We start from the raw sequence: 18,758 nt of genomic DNA, 5'->3' as shown, positions 1-18,758 counted from the left end.
ATCACAACAAAAGTAGCAGTATACAGTGAATAATAGAAAAGGGAATATATCTGGCAGAAAATGTGGGAAAAAAAATCGTACTGTATATTCTAAAACGATACATTATGTATGTAATAAAAACAAATCAATTATGCAATAAAAATGTAAAGGAAAGAAATTAATCGTTACCATACATAATAAAGACAATATATCATACATGCAATTAACAGTGTCCATAGTATGCTGCATCATCAATTGTCCATGAACAAAAAGGTAAAACAATAGCAGCAGTAGCGTACCGTGACTCGGAGGAGACAAAGCATTGGGGGGGCAAAGCATTGTTCACAGACAATGCACTGCCCCCCCAATGCTTTGTCTCCTGCGGTTCACGGTACGCTACTGAATAGCAGTCAATATAGGATGTTTATCCCAGATGTCACTATAAAAAGTGCAAATGTCCATCTCTCAAAATCAAAGGGAGGATACAACAGTTCATTGGTACCTTGAATCAATGTCTGGTGGACGACCAGGAGGGGGTCCTATGGACAACCAAAATGTTGAGAGGCCTGGCCGTTGTTCAGAAGGTGGAGCGATGCTCGCAGGCGACGTCCTATGAACACGGTGACGAAAAGCTAAAAGAACAGTTCCATGGGATGGGTTGTAAAGACCAGTCACAGAAACAAAGGGGGCATACAGTCTATTGCCAACATCCGGCGGGGGACCTGGTGGGTCAATAACCACCTTGGTGAGGTCATCCTGAGTAGGGATACTGCGTCCTTTGCGAACATCCGGGGGGCAACCTGGTGGGTCCATAACCTCTGTGGTAAGGCCTTCACTAGTAGGGATACTGCATCCTTTGCGAACATCCGGGGGGCGACCTGGTGGGTCTGTAACCTCTGTGGTGAGGCCATCACGTTTAGGGATACTGCATCCTTTGCGAACATCCGGGGGGGGGGGGGCGACCTGGCGGGTCCATAACCTCTGTGGTGAGGCCATCATAAGTTGGGTCACAGTGTTGGTAGCAAGGGATCAAGCACTCACCAATGAGAGGAGAATCCATCACTACAGGATTAGAATTAGAAATAGTAGCCAGTGAAAACTTGTCAAAACCAGTAGTCTGTAGACATTCTGCTTTACTTAACAGGTTGGCGTGTGTAAGGTTGGGTTGGGTGTCTATACCAATATCCACAGGGGGACCAGACGTTGTGAGCTTCACGTCATAGTCAGGAACTGAAACTAGCTCGGACTGAAGTTGCTGGCATGCAGCGACATCGTTCTGGGTAGCAGTGACTAGGTCAACCGACGAGCTGTTAATGACTTTGATAAAAGCAGTGCCTGATGGTGAAGGGTCACACAAGGGCGTTATGACGGAAGGCATGTATTGCAGTGTCTCCATGCCACCGGGCATATGCGGAACGACCGGAGGTACGTGTGGCAATTCGTCGGTGCCACCGGACATACGTGGAACGATAGAGGGCGTAAGTGGCAATTTCTCGTCGCAACCGGATATGAGTGGAACGCTAGGCGCATGTTGCAATTTCTCAGTGCCACTGGGCATATCAGAAATATGGTCATTTGAATTGATATCGCGTATCGATAGCGAAGCGTCAGGACCATAAGTGTACGACGGTCCATCACCTATGGTGATGCGGTGCTTAGCAGGACGGATGGTAATGTCATGTAACTCTATGAATGGAATTCCTGCATGAACTTGAATAAGCAGTGAGTCTACGACATACGCTTCGAAAAGCAAGTGTTCCCCATTCCTACTTAAGGTAAGACTTGTCGTACCAATAACTGGAAGGCGCGAGGAACGGTTAGCATAACACACCGACCGAAGGGTGTCTGTAGGCCTGATGAAAGCACCAAGACTTTGAACGCTGGAAAGACCAATGAGGTTATGTGGTGAACCACTGACAAGTTTGACCTGGACGAGCTTTTGACCATGAAAAAGATTGACACTTGGAGACGGAGAGGAAAGGCTGGCCACTGAAAACTGTGGCGAATGTGTAACCTTGGAGTGGTACTCACCTAACTCCGATGAGTCACTCATATCATCGCCGAGAGAATCTCCATGGATTTCATGCGGTCTGCCTGACTCTGGCAAGACCTCGGCACGACCGAAATAACTATCTGTTAAGCCTGTTCTAACAGGCAAAGCATCCTCACTATCCGAAATAGAACAATCATAATCATCATAGCGGCATTCATCACTCTCAGATAAATCAGAGACAGAGTCAGCATATAGAAGTTGACAATCATCTTGATAATCATCACTTACATCCAAATACTCTGACCAAACTGATTTGGAAGCAGTTAAGCTAGCACTTTTACTAATACTGCTTTCAGACTCTTTCAAGAATGAACACTCACTGTTGTATAAGCATTTATGACTACAATTAGATTTAGATACTGAATAGTAGGGATTGTCACAAGTAAGTCCAACGTTTGAGTAAGAACTAGATCTGTATCCGACACTATTTGTGTCATGTGTACTAGCTTTATGATTGTCTCGATTATGTACTGTACAATGTAAAACCCTGCTTGCTCTAGGAAAGGAATGAGAAGGGTCTTCAATGACAGACTCATCATGATCAGAACAATACTCATCATCACATTCATAATCATCATGGTTTAAATCACACAAATCAAGAGTGTCACAATCATATCATTTTCTTTCTCTCTTCCGATTTGGATCAATGTTGAATTATCATTAATAATATGTTCATGTTGCGTATGTTTAGAGTAGTAGCCTCTCTCTCGGGCATGATACTGGCGGCCGCTCTCTCGGGCCTGGGGAAGGTATCGGTACATGTACCGGGGATAAGCCATCATGAAAGGCTATGTGTGGGGATAGCCGTGGCGTGAGAAGACATGATTGACAATGAACTACAACTACCTATCACGAAAAATGATGCTTTTCGACCGAATGAATGCTAGGGTAGCAGTGGCCATCCTATTGTGTGGATAGACAGGGATCGAACCTGCTACCACCACGACAATAAAGAAATGACACTTCACTCACAATAGTTGAATAATTGTACCTTAATTTATTAGGCAGCTCATGACTTCAACCGCGGCGCCATCAAGGGGCGAATTACCATCGTTGTAATGGCACTAAAACCAATTCACCACAAGGTGGCGCTATAGCACAAACAACAAACATTGGCGCATACCTCAAAACATTTAACCAACATACATATAGAAGAGAATCTAAACGTAATATTGAATTATTGAAACAAGACTTAGCAATTGAAGAATGGGAGGATGTCTATAACGAAGTTGGAGCAAACACATCTTATAATCGCTTTAATGATAAATTACAACATTATTACGATAAGAATATCCCCATAGGTAGAATGAAAAATAATCGAAAAAAGACCCCAAACATCCCTGGATAACAAAAGGTATATTGAAATCAATACATACACGTAATCGCCTTTACAAGTCACATTTACACAAACCGTCCGAAGCTAACTTAAAAACATATAAAGTATATCGAAACAAATTGACAAAATTAATTCGTATATCACGTAAAATGTATTACGCTAATAGAATAAAGAATGCCAGTTCAAACACTAATGCAACTTGGAAAATCATTAAAGAGGTAATGGGAACAAAGACAGATTCCCCTCCTACTGATGATATGACTCTAAACGGTTTTAAAATTGACTCTTCCCTTCATGCAAATTCATTTAATTCATTTTTCACAAATATCGGACCCGAACTTTCAAGCAAAATTAATAGCCCTAATGCGCGTTTTACCGACTATCTCCCCGAACCTAATCCACACTCTATATTTTTTAACCCTTCAGACCCAACTGAAATTATCAATATTACACGGTCTCTTAACAGTTCAAAATCGCATGGACATGATAGAATTAGTATGTCTCTTTTAAAAGAAATAATTCAACCACTTGCTAATCCTCTTAGTAACATTTTTAATAAATCATTATCACAAGGATTTTTCCTGACTTATTCAAAATCGCCAAAGTCAATCCAATTTTCAAAAAAGACAATCCTTATGAAATTAATGATTATCGCCCCATTTCTCTTCTCCCATCTATATCAAAAATCTTAGAAAAAATAGTATATAACAGACTTCATAAATTCATCAGCAAACACAATCTGCTAAATTCTAAGAAATATGGCTTTAGGAAAAATTACTCAACAAACTTGGCTTTAATCCAAATCTATGATAAAATTACAAACGCCATTGCCAACAAAGAACATGTCATTGGCATATTTTGTGACCTTAGTAAGGCATTTGATACACTTAATCACGACATTCTACTCTCAAAACTTAATTATTATGGCGTACGAGGTCAATCCCTCCTTTGGTTTAAAGATTACTTAAGAAATCGAAAACAATACGTCGCATTTAATGGTTATGACTCTGACTCACTTTTAGTTCGTTGTGGTGTCCCTCAAGGCTCCATATTAGGCCCACTATTATTTTTTTTACTATATATCAATGACATTATTAATACATCATCCATTTTATCTTTTGTATTATTCGCTGACGACACAAATATTTTTTTTTCTCATACAAATCCCACTTCCTTATACAATATTATAAATCATAAAATAAACAAAGTATCACAGTGGTTCAAAGCTAACAAATTATCTTTGAACACACAAAAACTCACTACATATATTTTAAACATCACTCTCATATTTCTAACACTCAATTTCACCTACAGATTGAATGCAAGTCATTAGAACGGAAAACTCACTCTAAATTTTTAGGGGTTATCATAGATGAAGCTTTATCTTGGAATGAGCATCTGCACCATATTACAATGTGTATTTCGAGAAGCATTGGAATTATTTCTAAGTTAAAATTTATTTTGCCTCTTAAAACTTTATTCCTATTGTACAATTCCTTAGTACTCCCGTATATTACTTATTGCAACGTTGTTTGGGCTAATTGTGGCTCAACAAAGCTGACTTCTATTTTCAAATGACAAAAGAGAGTTATTCGCATCTGTACAGGAACTCATTACTTGACTCACACTAATCCATTATTTTTTAAACAGAAAACACTAAAAGATGCCGACTTATATACTCTTCAAGTGGCTATCATTATGTTTAAGTATATTAATAACCCACTCCCTTCGTCTTTTGATGATATGTTTAAGTTCAATAGTTCTGTCCATACCTACCCAACTCGTACATCTTGAAACTTTCATCTCACAAACCCCAGACTGTTAATTACCTCTAAATCAATTCGACATCATGGTCTACACATTTGGAATAATCTTGCAGAAAATATTAAATCTTGTTCCACTTTATACTCTTTAAAATCAACTTTTAAAAGAAATATCATTCGATCTGATTCATCCCAACCTTCAAATTAATCCTCATTTACCACTATTAATTAAATAAAAAATATAAATTCTACAGCTATCTTCTGCACCCGCACCTGCATTGCACCCACTTGTTCAGTAATTACCAATCATAGTCACGAACCCTTTTTATGAGGCCGCCATCAATTACAAGCTTAACCGCTCACGATGGCGGTCTCCTGCGTTCATTAAATTTTGTTAATGCTCCTTTTTTATTATCAAAATGTGAAGTATATGCCCACACCATTTTTTTTCCTTCAAATTATGTATTATGTTTATATTGCATGCATTATGAATTATTTTGTATATTACAAACAATGTAAATATTTGTAATAATGTATTGTGAACGCAGAAATAAAAATAAAACAAACACACAAACAAACGTCACTCTAACTGTACTCTAATATCGAGGGGCGCACGTGTGAAGATTCGAAGCCGGCGCGCGGAAAATAACTTAAAAAATTTCACCAGAAAATTGAAAACAAGTCACCATGCAGACTTTACAAATTAGACCAAATGGCATCACGAAATGAATGTTAGACTATCTGAAATTAGACCAAGTGGAAATTGGCCGAAATGGAAATTAGACCAACTGCACATTAGACCAACTGAATAATGGACCAAGTGAGGATTAGACCAGCTGTACATTAGACCAACTGCAATATAGACCAAATTAATAATGGACCAAGTGAGGATTAGACCAACTGGTATTAGACCAACTAGTATGAGACCATCCGACTATTAGACGAACTGGTATTAGACCAAATGCAATTAGACCAAGTGACAATAAAATACATTAGACGAAATGGCAATTAGACCATATGAAAATTAGACCAAGTGACGATTAGCCCAACTGGGCATTAGACCAAGTGGTTATTAGACCAAGTGGTCATTAGACCAATTGGCTATTAGACCAAGTGGTCATTAGACCAAGTGGCTATTAGACCAAGTGTTCATTAGACTAATTGGCTATTAGACCAAGTGGTCATTAGACCAAAAGAGAATTGGACTAAGTGGGTTTAGCCCGAATGTTGTTAGCCCATCTGATGATTAGACCAAGTGATAATAGACCATCCGTCAGTAAACCATGATATCCCACATCGTATTAAACACACATTTTGGCAGTAATAGTTGGTGAAAATGGGGGTATTGGGGTGAAAAGTACATATACACATCATAGGTTTTTGGTACCATGGGACTTTGGTCCATTGGACCTTTCTCAACCCTCTGTTACTTTAATTTCCAGCAGTAAATCTTTGATTATTAGCATTTTGATAAACTTTTGACAAATTTTACTTTGGAGATGAGAGACTTGTACAGAACCCAGAGATGCAAAGATATGAAATAAAAGCCATCTGTGTGTAAATGTGACCTGGTGGGTGTTTCATAAAGCTGTTCGTAAGTTAAGAGCGACTTTAAGAACGACTGGTGATCCTTTCTTGTGGTAAATGGTATTGAATTGGCGATTGTTTAGCGTGTATAAGGGTTCACCAGTCGTTCTTAAAGTCGCTTTTAACTTAAGAACAGCTTTATGAAACGGCCCCCAATATGCACCTTTCACTATTCCAATTAATTACACAGTTATATGAAAGTTTATGCCCTAAAAAATTATGATCTGGGGAGCATTTCATCAACATTTTCGTCGGACAAGTTGTCAGATCTGACAATTTTCCAACATTTTGATTGGCTGAGAAGCACAGTTACTATGGTAACTCTGAAAAAAACAGGACTTGTCGGAAGTCCTTTCATGAAACGCTCCCCTGGAGGATATAGAATGAAATGTGTAAATTACGGAAATATATTTTGTTAAAGTGCCTGATCAAAATTAAATATAAAATCTATGTGCATTTTGTTTCATGATGACAAAAAAAAAGATAAATTGTGCCCCCAAAGAACATTGAGAGTGGGCACGAGGTATAGAATTGAATGTTTGAATTTTTACAGAGAAGGGCCATTGGAAAAAGAAAAAGATTCATTGGCTAATACTTTTCTGTAAGATTGTCGGGGTAGATGATTTTGGAATATATTCACATTATTAATGCTTGACCAAAGCTTTAGCCAGGCTTTAAAAATTAATTGGATGAAAGAGTTTGGAACACCAAGATGAATAGCTTAATCTCTATTTTGCTCTATGTTACTGTACATGCATGTCATGTAAAACACATGTATGGAGCTAAAATCATAAGGCCCGAACATTTCAGCTATTTTGAAAGATATTTTTTTGGTCCTGCGGGGTTAACCTCTTTATGATGATGCCCTTCCGAAATAACATGAAAAGAACTTGAAAACTCACAATGGATTTTTATACTTTTCAACAATTGGACTTAAAATGCCATTTAACACCACATAAATCCCATATACATGTACTAGTATCTGAAATGTGATGGTAATGTTAATGAAATATATGCGCTCCATAGGATACACATGTACACGTCACCATGAATGAAATGCGAATGTGTAGTGAGTTCGTATGCCTTTCCTATAATAATGATAGAAGCCAGCTTTACCTTAAAATAAAGTATGATTACCCCTTTTGCAATAACATACGTAGAAAATGATTAATAAATGGTGATAAAAAGAGATGCTAACCTTAAAACAGTATCACAAAATTGATTTCTTTTTCAAAATTTGTTATTTGTAATTTAAGGAAAAAGTGGTATCTAAATGATACATTCTAAAGATCTTTTTTTTTTCCTGAAAGAGTATTAGTTATTGTGAAATATTAAAGTCAAAATATTTTTTCTCATTTCAAAAACAGATTTTGACCAACTAAAAACATTTCTTTCTTCCCGAAGAAGTACTGTGTACTTTGTAAACACAAGTATTCTATTACCTGTGTAATTGGTCTTGATTGCACAAGAAGGCAATTATGAAAATAGACTTTTGTAGACACCTATGTACACGTACATGTAGGCCTTTATTTGGCTGTCAATATCTTACACTGTACATGTATCATGTTGTGTTCAGCCTTTGAACAATTTTGTGTGTGTATGTTCAGAGACTTTCATTGTCAGATCATACTTAGAGGACATGCACTAATGCATGTTAATTATTAATCAATTAAGATTGTGCATACCATATACCTTGGCATTTAAGTGCGACTTTATACTTAAATAATTTTTGTGAAACACCCCAGGTCCTTGTTACATAAAGAGATGAAATTAATATTAGATATTGATTGTAACTTTCCACACATGGTTTATTCCCACAGACGTACAGTTACAATGAATAGTACAATTAATTGCATCTATTTATGCTACCGGGCCGAGCTAAGCCTTTTCAAGATCATTGTGCACGTAACAGAGTTTGAGAGTGTCAATAAGTTAATTCAGAATGTGTTTATTATGTTGCTTGATTATTTTGTGCAAGTTTCAATTTCATAATTGGTGATGACATCTATTCAAGCATTTTTATAATGTCTTAATGTAGATGTCGACTCAAAAAAATATTGATTTAACTATAATACTTATAGGAAAATTCCTACATGTGGGGGTCCATTTCAAGAAGAGTTGCGATCAAAAGCATCTCTAAAAATCAGAGGCAACATGATTTCCGACCAATGAAACATGCGTATTAGGGACTTGCGCTTGATTTTTTTTAGTTTTGTTTAAATGCAACTCTGTCTTGTATGAGCCCCAGATAGTGCAATTATAAGGTATAAAGTGCATCCATATATATATATATATATATATATATATATATATATTGTGGTTTTGATAGTAAAAGTGACAACAATTAATATGATATATTGTATAAAGTCATGAAATGGAACTGTGCTAAGATGGACAAAGCTTTTTGATGGTGACCGTGACTCTGCCACCAATGGAATAGCATACATTTGTCAAATAACTAGCCAGATGCTATAAAGCAATGGGCTTATCATGGAGCAAACAAAAATGAATATATCTGTTTATTTCAGATGAACTTTTACCATCAGTCCACATAGGTTGTTGTGATACTAAGGTCGGTAGGAAGAACTACAATTTCTTTCCAAACCAATTCTGTGTCCTAAAAAATAAAACATTGAGAGAATTGGCATCGTCATTAGCCATAGTAATAATATACATGTGTACATACATTTAATACATGTACATCAGCAAGGGCAGTAGTAAGAATTCCACGTACATTTTCTGCTTTGGGGTCTTGATTTCGTAAACTTTGAAGGTCATGTCCACCCCAGAAAAATGTTGATTTAAATCAATATAGGAAAATCAAACAAGTATAATGCTGAAAAAAGTTAAGATTTTTTAAAGTTTCACTTATTTTTCACAAAACAGTTACATGCAAAAATCAGTGATAATCAAATGAGAGTCGATGATGTCCCTCACTCACTATTTATTTTGTTTTTTATTGTTTGAATGTCATAACTTTCTTATTTTACGTCCCATTTTGATGAAATTTTCAGTTCTGTTATTGTTGGATTTTTCTCTTTTTATTCAAAACAACTTTTTGTTGGGATGGACTTGTCCTTTTACAGAATTACAAAAAGTACTAAGAGTAGTACTGTATGTAAGCACTGAAAATATGACATTTCATTTAATAGCTGACAGCAAATTTTCCTGTGGAAATTTTCCATTCGGTTTTGAAAGCAAATTTGGTAAAACACAGGACCCAACAAAAACAAAGTCCAACATAATATGAGGATATTCTTCCAATTTCAGAATTAAGATAACACTCACTTCATTTGCCATAATTGCTATGTGGTGCATCTCTTAAATCTGTCATTTCTATCTCCCCATCCTTCTCCACACCTTCATCAGAGCTTAGAGATACTTGACTCTTATTTTACCTTGGAGGCTTTGTCCTTTTGCTCTCGCGTGTCTCTCGAGCTATCACCTGACACTACTGAATTTGTAGACTTCAAGGAGACAGTAGTAGAGTCCGTTGTTACATCCCCATGGGACGCTAGGTTGTCACTGTGGTAGCCTGCTGTATGTTCCACATCCGAGTGCACGTCAACCGAGTGTTGGATCACAGTGTTGTCATTACTCATACTTGCTCCAATAGGGTCTTTGCTGTAATCATTGCTTGTGCCCATTGACATGTCCATTCCTCCATTGATGTAAGCTCCATTTTGCACTTCGTATTTGTTAGGTGTAACAGAACCAGAGGCGAACCCTTCAGCATCTTCAGGGATTCCTTCAAAAGCAACTGTGTCCGTGTTGCCTTTGAAATCATATTGATTGTATGTCTTGGGTTTCCTGTATCTCCAGAGAACGAAGAAAATTGTTGCCATAAGGAGGAGTGTTCCTAGGATGCATGCCAGGACTGTACCAATAATCTCTTGGCGATGTCTCCTTTGCATTGCAGCTATAGTAGGATTTACACCTGCGGTTGTCACTTCTCTACATTGCCTTCTTGGTACCACAAGGGGACAGTGGTCAATGAGAAAAGAAGCACAGACGGTGTAACCTGTGTTTGAAATAAGGTTCGTTAGTTCGTAGTTGTCTTCTGTTTTGTTGACAAAATATGAATTTGTTTGCTCATCGCCAAAGAGGTGTGACTGTACTACATATCTTGTGATTTCTCTTTCCCCAGTAAAAGGGACCCAAGAAACTGCAATAGATGTTTCGTCAACAGATTCCACCATGATTGACAAAGTATAACTAAGGCAAGTGCTTGTGGATGCTTCCACAGTGGTTGAAGAACCATCACTCGCTGTACTTCCAGGGATTGTGGTTACTTCCGGTTCAGGAAGACCAGTGACGTCAACCTGAAATTTTACAGAATCACTGCCATGCACATTAGTAGCTGTGCAGTTAAAGGAACCCACGTGTTCTTTGTCAGCAAATTGAATTACAAGCACAATGCCATTCACAGCCGTGTACATATATTCCTCATAGGATGTAGCTGTAATTCTTGTGCCATCAGGTTGATACCACTGGATTTCTGGAGTTGGATCTCCCCTTGCTACACATTGAAAGAATACCCTGTTCCTGTAACCAACAGTCGTGTCAATAGGAGGATTAGTAATGCTTGGCTCACATGCAAAGTCGTGTTGCTCTAGCCCATAGACAACCGTGCCTCTGAGTTCATTTGGATTTGTACAATACCAAAGAGGACTGTAGTAGTTGATTTTACTCTGCTTAAGCCACTGAACAAAGGGTAAGAGGGAACATTCACAGTTCCATGAGTTCCCTGCAAGGAGTAGAGTACTCAATTCGGTCAGGAGTTGAAATGTTGATGGATCCAGAGTATGGAATTGGTTGTATGATAGGTCAATGTTAGTGACCGATTGCAGACCAAAAAATGAATCAACCTCCAGCGATTCCAGCTGTAAGCTATCAAGGTACAGTATATTTAAATAAGTGAGGGAGCTAAAGGTCATTGGCGGGATGGTAGAAATAGGATTTCCAGATAGGGCTAAGTGCTTTAAAGTCGTAAGATTCTTCAATACCATTTCAGGGATGCTGTCAAGTTGGTTGTATGCCAGGTTGAGAACCCACAGCACCGAGAGATCACTGAAGGCATTGGCATGTATCTGAGTAATTATATTATTACCGATGTCCAATTCCGAGAGAAAAATTGTATCATTGAACACGTCACCAGGTAATATCTGCAGCTGGTTCCTCTGCAGATATAGCTCTCTGAGGTTGGTGAGCCCTGCAAATGCTCCAGAAGGTAATGTATCCATGTGATTCAGCTGAAGGTTTAGGGTGTGAAGGTTGTCCAAACCACTGAATGCTCTCGGACTGATTGTTCTTATCTCACAAGAGCTCAAGTCCAAAGATACCAGGTTCGAGAGACCAACAAAAGAGTCCTCAAAAATATTTCTCAGAATATTACTACTGAGGAGAAGAGTTCTGGTGTATGATGGAAAGGTTGTTGGTATGCTGGTGAAGCCTCCTCGCTGACAGTCAACTACCCTGGTCTGAAAATTACATTGGCAGCCACTTGGACATGATGGGGGCTCTGTCGGAGGGGGAGTCTGAGCGGATACTACACTGTAACAAACCACACTGATGAACAATAATTGAAGGTATGTTGTGATTGAAGATCGGTCTTGGCTTCCCATGGTTGAATTCGATATCTGTCCGATGTCAATATATGGTGTCTTCAAATCTGTATTTAAATTAAATTGAGGAACGTTGAGTCAGGAGATGTAAGAATAAACAATATAATTTGAAAATAAGTTCAAGACCCCATAAAGAAACAATATGGAGAGCATTACTAAAATTATTCCTCCTCACAGATGTAGCAAGCACAGGATATATACTTGTAAGCACATAGTGGTATACATTTGATGTAGAAACGAGCATACCTTTTGTAATACAAAGTACGGTTCCACCTGTTCAGGAAAATATCTAGCGATCTGATATTGATTAAATTGCTTCTAACCTCAAAGTGAGGTGTAAAATGGTACAATGTGTGTCTTTTCACCCAAATTTATTTAACCAGTTGATTACCGATTCCTGCCCTTCCCATAGGCTTTGTACAGGGACTACCTGGTAACAGTAGACAGTGGGTAAATTGGGTGTATATTTTCCTCTCTTGTTCTGAGAACAAAAGCATTGTGGTCATGAGGGTTAAGGTCAGTCTGGTGAAATCATCAATTTCTTTGAAATTTGTTTAATGATGTGGAAGCAGTTTGAAAAAGAAAAAAAAAACATCTCACAAATTATAAGAAAGACTTGGAAGGTTTCCTCCTTTGAAACCTAGTGACGACAGAGACAAGATTAACAATTCACAAAAATTCGCTTAATTTTGCAGTCATAAACAATTCAATGTTGAGGAATTGGCTTGGAACTTCTTGGTATGAAATGGGAATACTTGGTAAATTTCATGTTATGTAGCCTTACTTTATTAAATGAAGTTAGATTTTTTAATTGCGTTTTTTAACAAGTTGAGATTGAGAAATTTGAGAATTGATAAATTTTGAAGTACCATTCAAATCATTCTAAAAATATATATATATTTAGGTTTATGTATACTGACATTCAGGCGCGGATCCATGGGGGGGGGGGGGGGCCTTGGCTCCCCCCTTTGGCAAAAAAAAGAAGAGGGAAAGAAAGAGAAAAAAGAGGGGAAGAGGGGAAAGAAAAGAAGAAAAAGAAGAAAGGAAGAGGGGGAAGAAGGGAAGAAAAAAAAGAGAGGAAAAGGGGGGAAAGAAAAGAGGAAAGGGGAGAGGGGGAAAGGAAAAGGAGAAAAAAAGAGAGAGGAAGGAGGAATGAAGAGAAGAGAGAGAAAGGGGGAAAGGGGAGGAAGAGGGGGAAAAAAGAAGAGGAGAAAAAAGAGAGAGGAAAGGGGGAGAGAAAAGAAGAAAAAGGGAAGAGGGGGAAGGAAGGGAAGGAAAAGGGAGAGGAAAAGGGGAAAGAAAGAGAAGGAAAAAGAGAGGGAAAGGAAAAGGATAAAAAAGAAAATGATGTTCGAAGGAATGTCAAAATGATGTTCGAATTGGGGGCCGAATTGATGTTCGAACGGGGGAGGGAGGGCGAATTGATGTTCGACGTAGGGGCACCAAATTGATGTTCGAACTAGGGGGGGGGGGGGGCCGCCAAATTAATACTCGAGCTAGGGGGGGGGGCGAAATGATATTTGAACTAGGGGCGCCAAATTGATGTTTGACCTACATGTAGGGACGCCGAATTGATATTCGAACTAGGAGGGCGTCGAAATGATGTTCGAAGGGATGTTAAAATGATGTTCGAACTGGGGGCGCCAGATTGATTCTCGAACTAGGGGGGAAGGGGGCCGAATCGATGTTCGAACTAGGGGGGCGCCAAATTGATACTCGAACTTGGGGTGCCAAATTGATGTTTGAACGAGGGGAGCGCCAAATTGATGTTAGAACTAGGGGGCGCTGAAATTGTGTATGGGTATGGCTTAAAAAGAATGCAACTAGTATAAGTTATACAAGTTGCATTCTGTTTAAGCCATATACCTATAATTACATAGGTTACAAAGCACATGTTAACATCGTCACGTTCAACACCAATAACAAGCAAGCAATGACCCGCCGTGTAGCTAGTTGTAGGTCGGGATAACTTGCGCTCCATATTTATTTGGAAAGTGGAAATTGATAATAACCGTATCAGACCGCCTCGATCACATTACAAGAATTCGTGTTATTATTTCCGCATTCATACATTCCGTCCCGAAGAGACTTCCGAGAAATTCTCGAAGTTCTCGAAGTTACGAGCATGCGCATTATGGTCTGGAAAGCGGGCAAGGAGCGACTTCAAACTCGCCAGTCTGCAACTCATGGCGCCCAGGCGACCACGCCCAACTACAAAGTTCTCAAGTATCATGGCAAAAAATCTTCAGGTTGCGAAAATCGAAAAAGAAAAGCGGAGAGGCTAAAGCAAGCTGGCTCCCTAGGCAAGTACCTCCGCCCAAATTTGAGAGGTAGGAACACATGGTGAAACATGAACATTCATTGATTGATAATTTGATGTCTCATTGAGAAGTTAGAATATAGTGAATCCCCAGAAAAAACGAAACCGTAATTCGGTGAAAGTTTTTGCTGCCATAATCATAATTTTTCTTCATGTGATGTATAAATCGAAATATATGATTTCTTTCTGTCATTTAAAGACCATATCAATGGTCATAAAACATGCATGACTGAGTTAGAACAATGGAAATGGTGTTACCAAATTTTCGCTTGCACGAGCAATTTTACGATTTTTCTAGCTTTTACTGCTATCTATTCGGAAATCAAAGTTCATAACTGAAACATCCATTTCTTCTTTTTTCATAATTATGAGACCCTCTTCGTAAAATATGAATGACGCACGGTCGAGAAAAAGTTGCATGAAACATACTTGATTCCCTACCTAGTGGATGAATCGTTGGAAAAGAAACATTTCACGGCAAAAAATGTTCAGTTATGCCAAATTGAATATTTGTTTGCTTTGAATCATGGCTCAAATATCATGACCAGTTGACCACCATAGTCATGATAGACGGGTCAATATATGGTTTGACCCGGAAAAAATTGCAACAAATGATTTTTCAACTGTTTCTGGCAGTATTTGACCTCAGGAATAATATACTAAAAATCTACCAAAATCCGCATACGGGAAAGTAGTTATTTTCAAGATGGCGTCCAAGATGGCCGCCATTCACTAAAATGGATATAAATCAGTCATTATCTACCCTAGAATCCTACTTCAGCTCATATGCCATGGTCCAGTGAGTAAACGAATTTATTGATACAAGTTAGAGTGAATATTAGCACTCCAGTGTATCTGACAAATCAAAAATGGCGCCCAAACTGGCTGCCTTAGGCTGAAAATCCACAATTCATCTATTTCTTACTTAAGTGGCTTTAAATTGGTTTCTATGCTATGGCCCTAATGTTGAAGATGTTCATCGGGACAAGTTACAAGGACAGCCAGTGGTCTGGTGTGTCTAAAAATTCAAGATGGCTTCCAAAAATTAAGTTTAAAATGGCTGTTAATACTTAAAATGGACATGGCTCACATCATATCCACCTAGGGGATATGATTTTGGTGTCTAGACCATGGTTTCAATGGTCAAATAATACATTGGGACAAGTTACAAGGACAGTCAGTGGTCCGGTATGTTTAACAATCCAAGATGGCTTCCAAAAATGGGGTAAAAATACTATTGCTACTTAAAAAAAACATAGTTTGTTCAATATCCGGGAATATGCTTTTGTGCCTATACCATGGTTAAATGTGTCAAATAATACATTGGGATAAGTAACAAGGACGATGGATGGTCAAGTATGTCCAAAAGTCCACGCTGGCTTAACAAAATTAACAAAATTAACAAAATAATATAAATTAGCCGCTGATATTTACAAATGGACATAGTTCATGTAATATCCGTCAAGGGAATTATGATTTTAATGTCTATACCACGGTATTAAAAGTCAGAAAATTAGTAACAAGGACAGTCAGTGGTCCATTATGTCGAAAATCCAAGATGGCTTCCGAAAATTGTAGTCTAAAATGACTGCTGTTACTTTAAAAATTGACATAGTTCATTTAAATTCCACCAAGGAGATGTGATTTCTGTGTTCACATGGTTAAAATGATACGTTTGGACTGGTTACATTGATATGCTGTCGTCCAGTTTGCATAAATATCCAAGAGGGTTTTCGAAAAAAGCATCTACAACGACTCGTATCACTCATAATGGTCAGAGTTCTACGATATCTATCTGTAAGAAATAAGGTTGGTGTCTACATTGCGGTAAGAAGGGTCAAATAATACATTCGGACAAGTAACACGGATAGTAAGTCTTACATTTTGTTAAAAAAATCCTTGGTGGATTCTAAAATTTCATCAAAATGGGTGCTATACCAGCTCATAAAACAATTTGATAACTTATACCCATGCATTTAAGTGTAGGCACCAATATTATTTCTCAAAGGTGGATATTGTTTGAACTATGTCCATTTTTAAGTAACAGCAGTCACATTTTTAGAAGTCAACTTAGATTTTAAGGCAAGATGGATAACTGCATATCATGGTAACCAGTCACAAAATATATAACCCTAGTGTAGACACCAAAATAATATCCCTAAGTCACAACAGTCATTTAAAACCCCAATTTTTTTAGCCATCTTCAATTTTTGGACATACCTGGCACCTGACTGTCCTTTCAACTTGGCCCAATATATTACTTGACCCTTTAAACTCTAATTGTATACACCAACATCATACATCCAAGGTATATTTCTAATAAACGATGTATACCTTTAGTCAAAACAATCAATTTACACCCCATTATTTTGAAGTCACCTTGGATATTTTAACATACAGACAACTGTCTGGTCTTGAAACTTACCCTAGTATATTACTTGACCCTTTAAACCATGGTTTAGACACCAAACTCATATTCCCCAGACAGATATTGAACAAACCTTTTATGTCCTTTTATAAGTAACATCATACATGTTTTACTCCTTTTTGGAAGCCATCTTGGAATTTTTGACATACTAGACCACTGACTGTCATTGTAACTTTTCCTAATATATCATTTGACCTTTGAAATCATATTCTGGACACCAAAATCATATCTCACAGGCGGATATAAAATGAGCTATGCCACTTTTATTTATAAGCAGCCATTTTAGAATCATTATTTAAAGCCATATTGGATTTTTGGTCATACCAGACCACTGAATGTCCTTAAAGCTTGTCCTAATGTATTATTTTGACCTTTGAAACCAGTGGTATAGACACCAAAATCGCATCTCCCAGGCCGATATGAAATAAACTATGTCCGCTTTAAGTAACAGAAGTCAATTTAGAATCAATTTTTGGAAGCCAACATAGATTTTCTGAAATACCAGGCCACTGACTGTCCTTGTAACTTGCCCTAATGTATTAATTGACACTTGAAACCAGTGGCTTAGACGCCACAATAATCTTCCAGGCCGATATGAAATGAGCTATGTCCGCTTTGAGTATCAGCAGCCTATTTTAAAGATCAATTTTTGGAAGCCATCTTCGATTTTTGGACATACCAGACCATGTAGTAACTTATCCTAATATATTATTTGACCCTTGAAACCAGTGGTTTTGGACATCAAAATCCTATCTCCCGTGCCAAAATGAAATGAACTATGTCCGCTTTAAGAATTAGCAGCCATTTCAGAAATATTTTTTTGGAATCCATCGCGGACATTTGCACATACCAGACCACTGACTTTCCTTGTAACATGCCCAAATGTATTATTCGACCCATTTAACCATGGTATAGACACAAAAATCATATTTCTGGATATTAAGCAAACCATTTTAGACTCCATTTTTGGAAGCCATCTTGGATTTTTGAACCCACTGGACCACTGACTGTCCTTGTCATTCTTATTTGACCATTGAAAACTTGGTCTAGACACCAAAATCATGTCCCAGGTGGATATGAAATTAAGTATGTCCATTTTAATTATCAACAGCCATTTGAAACTCCATTTTTGGAAGCCATCTCAGATTTTTGGACACCATCTTGGATTCTTGGACACACGAGACCACTGGCTGTCCTTGTTACTTGTTTCAATGTACTACTTCACCCTTAAAACCATTGAATAAAAACCAAATTAAAGCCACTTAGATGAATTGTGGATTTTCATCCTACGGCAGCCATTTTGGGCGCCATTTTTGATTTGCCAGGTACAGTGGAGGGCTTATAATTCTCTCTAGCCTATATCAACAATTTTTTACCCCCTAGACCATGGAATATGTCGAAATAGGATTCTAGGGTGGATAATGAGTCAGTTGCATAGGCGGATCCAGCTTTTGGCGAAAGGGGGGGGCGCACTGCCGAGCGGCGCACATATTTTTGCACTTCACCGGCGCCATAAAAGAAAATGTTGAAAAAGGGGTAAAGTCTGACCCTGTCAAATGCTCTTTTCAAAATGTAGGATTTCCAGTCATGCCATTTTGCATGACCACACGCAAATAATATTTCCGGGGTGGGGGCAAGACTCGAAAATTTTGTGCACATCTCACATTT

The 18,758-nt window shown here is 38.1% G+C and overlaps 2 protein-coding genes across 2 annotated transcripts; both read right to left on the bottom strand.

Annotated features, from left to right (window-relative positions):
• Window positions 1-364: 364 nt before the first annotated feature.
• LOC135153076 (uncharacterized) lies at window positions 365-2,909 on the bottom strand. The gene has a single exon (XM_064099260.1). The coding sequence runs from the start codon at window positions 2,030-2,032 to the stop codon at window positions 896-898; it is 1,137 nt and encodes a 378-aa protein (XP_063955330.1). The 5' UTR covers window positions 2,033-2,909; the 3' UTR covers window positions 365-895.
• Window positions 2,910-3,009: 100 nt separating this feature from the next.
• Window positions 3,010-12,428, bottom strand: LOC129261077 (leucine-rich repeat-containing protein 4C-like). The gene is made up of 2 exons (XM_064099259.1): window positions 10,117-12,428; window positions 3,010-9,335 (listed from the first exon to the last, which is right to left on the bottom strand). Exons 1-2 carry the CDS (start codon window positions 12,340-12,342, stop codon window positions 9,261-9,263), a joined length of 2,301 nt encoding a protein of 766 aa, XP_063955329.1. The 5' UTR covers window positions 12,343-12,428; the 3' UTR covers window positions 3,010-9,260.
• Between the last annotated feature and the right edge of the window lie 6,330 nt (window positions 12,429-18,758).

Source organism: Lytechinus pictus, chromosome 5, assembly GCF_037042905.1.
Source record: "Lytechinus pictus isolate F3 Inbred chromosome 5, Lp3.0, whole genome shotgun sequence".
In the NCBI taxonomy this organism is placed as follows: Eukaryota; Metazoa; Echinodermata; class Echinoidea; order Temnopleuroida; family Toxopneustidae; genus Lytechinus; species Lytechinus pictus.
This window is presented reverse-complemented; position numbering and strand designations above follow the sequence as displayed.

What these genes read in the sequence shown, in the direction of transcription:
- LOC135153076 (XM_064099260.1), bottom strand. Translation starts at nt 2,032, where the DNA reads ATGAGTGACTCATCGGAGTTAGGTGAGTACCACTCCAAGGTTACACAT.
- LOC129261077 (XM_064099259.1), bottom strand. Translation starts at nt 12,342, where the DNA reads ATGGGAAGCCAAGACCGATCTTCAATCACAACATACCTTCAATTATTG. An exon ending in AAAAGGACAAAGCCTCCAAG is followed by an intron (nt 9,336 to 10,116) that starts GTAAAATAAGAG and finishes TTTATTTTTTAG; the next exon opens with GACACAGAATTGGTTTGGAA.